At 34.5% G+C, this 4,637-nt stretch overlaps 1 protein-coding gene across 2 annotated transcripts; it reads right to left on the bottom strand.

Moving 5' to 3' along the window:
* Window positions 1–386: 386 nt before the first annotated feature.
* LOC9323372 lies at window positions 387–3,560 on the bottom strand. 2 transcript variants are annotated; one of them, XM_002887262.2, is made up of 6 exons: window positions 2,759–3,555; window positions 2,498–2,584; window positions 2,217–2,429; window positions 1,673–1,891; window positions 1,422–1,568; window positions 387–1,124 (listed from the first exon to the last, which is right to left on the bottom strand). In XM_002887262.2, the coding sequence occupies exons 1-6, from the start codon at window positions 3,113–3,115 to the stop codon at window positions 747–749; spliced, it is 1,401 nt and encodes a 466-aa protein (XP_002887308.1). In that variant the 5' UTR covers window positions 3,116–3,555; the 3' UTR covers window positions 387–746. The 2 variants fall into 2 exon arrangements, with proteins under 2 accessions (XP_002887308.1, XP_020891634.1); XM_021035975.1 differs by lacking the exon at window positions 387–1,124 and having other exon boundaries at window positions 1,492–1,584; window positions 2,759–3,560.
* Between the last annotated feature and the right edge of the window lie 1,077 nt (window positions 3,561–4,637).

Here is a 4,637-nt window from a genome sequence, read left to right as displayed (position 1 = left end):
ATAAATTAATTAGAAAAAATAATCATAAGTAAAACTAATGGTAAAATCTGTAAATATCCTAATAAATGTTGGGTCTTTAACTAAATAGATTAAGAAGAGTTGTGAGAACGACACGTCAGCATGACATTTTCGTTAATCACACATGATGGTAAGGTTATTTTTTTAAAATGCTTCTCAATTAATATATAAGGGATTATTCAATAAGTGGACAGTTGTGAATGTTCAATCTAATCGTCAGAATTTACACTACCAAACCCAATTAATTATGAGGTCTCTGCTGCAACCAATTAATATGATACTCTTCCATAGAACAATCTTTTGGTCCACGAATGATGAATCTGACAATTTTAATTCTGCATTTAACTCTATATTGAAAACAAAGAAACTTCAGAACCATATACGACATAACATAGCAACACGATCTCGATCTCACACTGGTAACACTAATCAATATAAACATTACAAAAACCCGTAATGCCATCATACATTCAAAAACAACAAAGAATAAAACTAAAAAACAAGTATAACACTACCAAACTTTATACTGATAATTTTTAACAACAAAAAAAAAAAAAAATTGTTCGCTCGTGGTGATATTGTTATGGTAAAAAAAAACTCATCTACATGATATTTGCAAAACACCTAGCGGCAATGTAAATTCCTAATCTCCCTCAATCCCAAAATTCATTTGCACTACATGTAAGAATAATAATCAATAACCTTTTTTCTTTTGTTTTCTTGATACTTCATGGACATCTAGGGTTTTTTCCTGGACCTCCATAATAAAAATAGTTACCCCACACACGATTCGTCCCACCTCTTATATCATAACAATTGGGATGATCTGCGAGAATCTTTAGATTCGAAACGGGAATAAGAGTATTGTCCCAATCAACGATTTGGAGATTCCGGAAATAAGATGCTTTACCAAAACCTTCACCGGCAAAATGGCCACTTCCCATTTGGGTCGTAGTGTGTGAACCACCGGGTCGGTTGTTCACAATCTCGCCGCCGAATTGGACCATGCTCCCATGTTGCTTTAGATGCGTGAATAGAAACGCAGGCCAATATCCGACTAATGCACCTGACCCGAATTGTAGCCACCAGTGACCGTGCTTAGGATCCTATACGTAGATTATACAAGCATGCATAATGTTATTGTTATGCTAAAACAAATTCAAATTAGTTAAGACTTTGTGGAGACACATTTTCTATATACAGGAGATGGGTTGACCCACGAAACATTGATGTGAACCATGTGAAATTCTTCTACAAAATTATAAAAGGAATGTGACTGGTAATCTTTTTGCAGAATACAACTGAATTATTATAGTTATAGTATGTGGTAAAATATTGTTACTATATATTTTTTTCATTGAGGATATGCATAAATATGTATGTGGAGAGATGAAGAAAGTTACCTTCCAAATTAACAAGCTTATATCGAATTGTCCACCTTTATACGAAGATCTAGGAGAAATCGCAGCTCCAATCGCGATTCGACGGTTGGTTTGAACGAAACCGGAACACAACAAATTGTAGCAACCCGTTGTTCGATATGCATCGGACTGAAAATCACTATCACTACCATTGTTAACAAATGTTAATTCAATAAAACTAAAAACTTTACCATAAACTAAGTAATGATACTAAAGTTGGAGGCAACATTTACCGTCCAATAAGTAAAGAATCTTGGGTAAGTATCCCCATACAACTCCGGGCTAATTTGCCAACCGGCTTCAATGGTATTAAGATCGTGAGTGAACGAACCGGCAATAACCCAAATCTGAGAAAGACTAAATTCGTATTGGCTCGCAACACGTGGCGACCACACGTTAATACTTGCTTTTGCTCCGTAGTATTGTCTCCCGGTTACATATCCCACCGCATGCTACAAAATGTTTCATTTTTTTTAAAATGATCAATCAAATAAATTCTCAAACGCTAAATTTGGAGTATCATTTTCGTAAACACAGAAAAAGAGAAAAAGGAACAGAGAATAATCTTTTTTTACGATGTGAACAGAGAATAATTCTTAGTTATGTCACGCTTCACTCCTTTGGATGATACAACTAGTAAGTGACCTTATGGTCGTGCAAAAAATTACGAAAAAGCTGATTTTTGGTATCATTCTATATCTTTTTCTTTATAGAGGATATAAAAAAGTAAGAAACCTCTGACTTTTTGCTTAATTATGGTATTAAAATGATACTTACTTCGTGTCCGTTATTAGTGGAATCTCTCCTCACGCGCCTGATTTTCCGACCAAATCTACTGACAGAACTTGCTCTTAACATGTCTTGTTCCGTTGTTCTTCGTATCGGAATCGTACCTTCCGGACAAGACTCACCGGATAAACTCCACAGCTGGGAATCTTCTTCACACGATTCATCATCTTTTTTATAACCTTCGGGGATCTCAGGCGGATCCTAACACAAGAAAATTTGTAACCTTTGATAAGAAGAAAATGGAGAAGGGAGAGGGAAAGTAAATTTACCATTGGTCTCTGTCCTTGTAAGAGAGGATGATCGAAAGCTGGTTGCTGATGAGTCGAAACACAATCTATTACATCTCCATCTGGGCTCTGCATACGTAACACATAGAGAAGAAACAGAGCAAAAAACAGAGTAAGAACAGAGTAACAAAACTTGCATGTCAGTTGACCAACAAAACAGAGCAAAAACAGAGTTATAAAGTCAACTAGGAGATCTGTATAATATACATTGATCAAATTGACAAATATGAATAAAGAAATTGCCTGAATAGTTTTCACAGCCGGCTTGTTGATCTTGTCGAGCTCTTGTCTAATCAGTTTTAGCTTCTGGAGCTCTTCTTGTGGCCGGAGAGTTTGATCAGCAGCAGTGTAATTGGAGGAAGAAGCGGTGGAGGAGAAGGAAGAAGAGAGGAGACAAAGTAAAAGAATCAATCTGAGAAAGCTAGAGGAGAACATCGTATCAGACTTGGACGAAACTTGGTGTGAAGAATGATGAAAACATCTGCTGTCTTGTTGTTTTCTTCTTGAGTGATCAAAAAGACAACATTTAATACGGTTTTGAATTGTTGTTCGTCTTCTTGATGTTACTGACACATCTCCCAACAAACCTATTAAACACATAATCACTTTCTCTAAGAAACACACTGAGAAGATCAAAACAATAAAGAAAGAATTAACTCATCGATCCTTCAACAAAAATTTATTAGGGTTGTGTGTAGCTAAAGTTTTGGGCATGTGGGTTACATAAGGTGATATAAATACATGGGTTAGTGAGGAATTCAAATTAAGGGTTTTGCAGATATCTAGAAAGTTTAAAAAGGTAAATGATAAAAGAGGAAAGAGTGATAAGAGAAGTAAACTTTATATATATGTGAGAAGGGTAATTTATAGGGAGATTTTTGGATTTGGTGTGATGATTCTTTGGTTTGAAGAAATGGGGTCAGAGCTAGTCAGATGAAATTGAGTACCTTTGAATTTGGGGTTCTTCAAAGCTCTTTGCTTTCTGGTGTTACTCTCTTTTTCTAAGCCCTTTTTGTTTTTTTACCGTTTATGTAGAGTACTGTACAAGTTAAATTTATCTTCCATGTTACAATATTTATTCCAAAATGTTGCTTGTAGAATAATGAAATGTTTTATTATGGAATCTCTTGGAATTTCTAACAAACAAATATGTTGATTATAGAAGTCTTTGTTTTTTTGGTAAGCTGTTGATTATAGAAGTCTTGAGTTTACGGTACGTAGTCTCTTTATTTAGAGACCAAAATATGCTTAATCTTCTCTCCAAGCTGGAAAAAGAATATACCACAAACTAGTAGTATTAGACTATTAGTAAATAGTGCATATTATTTGTTAGGCTCAACACCAACCGGTGATATAAATCTAATTAAACTATATATAAATTTGCGGAAAACAAAGCAGGTTTATTGATTGAAAAACATTACAATAGCATAGTACGAGTTGTGACATTTGATTGTCGAGACTCGAGAGTGTCTATTTTTTAAAGTATAATCATATTCTCTCAAAATGGAGGAGTGATTTAACCAAGCATGCCATTATGCACACTTACTTGAATCTTATATACATCTTGAGTCTTGACCAGGTTATTCTTTGTATATAGAAAATATAAAACATTTCACAATCTTGCAACTACAATATACGATAATAATTATAAGTGGGTCATTATAAGAAAAGTATTGGGAGAACCGGAGATCGATCTCCGGTTCTCCCAATAAGGGTCAATAGGTATTGAAGTTGGGGAATTAAGTGGGTGCGGTCCTCGTAGGGACACATACACATTGATGATCGTTTCGTTTGTTAGTCCATTAATCTTAATGGGTCATCGCTCTCCTCTAGCTTTTCCCCTCTCAATTTTTTTTGTTTTTCCATTTCTTTCAAACATCACTATGGCATATAAATTTTGTCTCTTTTGAGATTTTTAATCTTTTACAATACTGTTTTCTTTTTTGCTTATAATTAATTATACACAATACAAAAGCAGAGTTGACCAGATAAAACTTATGATTGAGTTAGAAAAAAAATTATGACTGAGTTTGGCTGAATGGCACAACATGATGTTAATAATAGCTAATTAACCTCAAGAAGACAATTCTCATTAATTTTGGATAATACAGTTAGATCCAAC

This window comes from Arabidopsis lyrata, assembly GCF_000004255.2.
Source record: "Arabidopsis lyrata subsp. lyrata unplaced genomic scaffold ARALYscaffold_2, whole genome shotgun sequence".
NCBI classification, from domain to species: Eukaryota; Viridiplantae; Streptophyta; class Magnoliopsida; order Brassicales; family Brassicaceae; genus Arabidopsis; species Arabidopsis lyrata.
The sequence above is the reverse complement of the archived record's forward strand: the minus strand, read 5'-3'. Positions and strand labels throughout refer to the sequence as shown.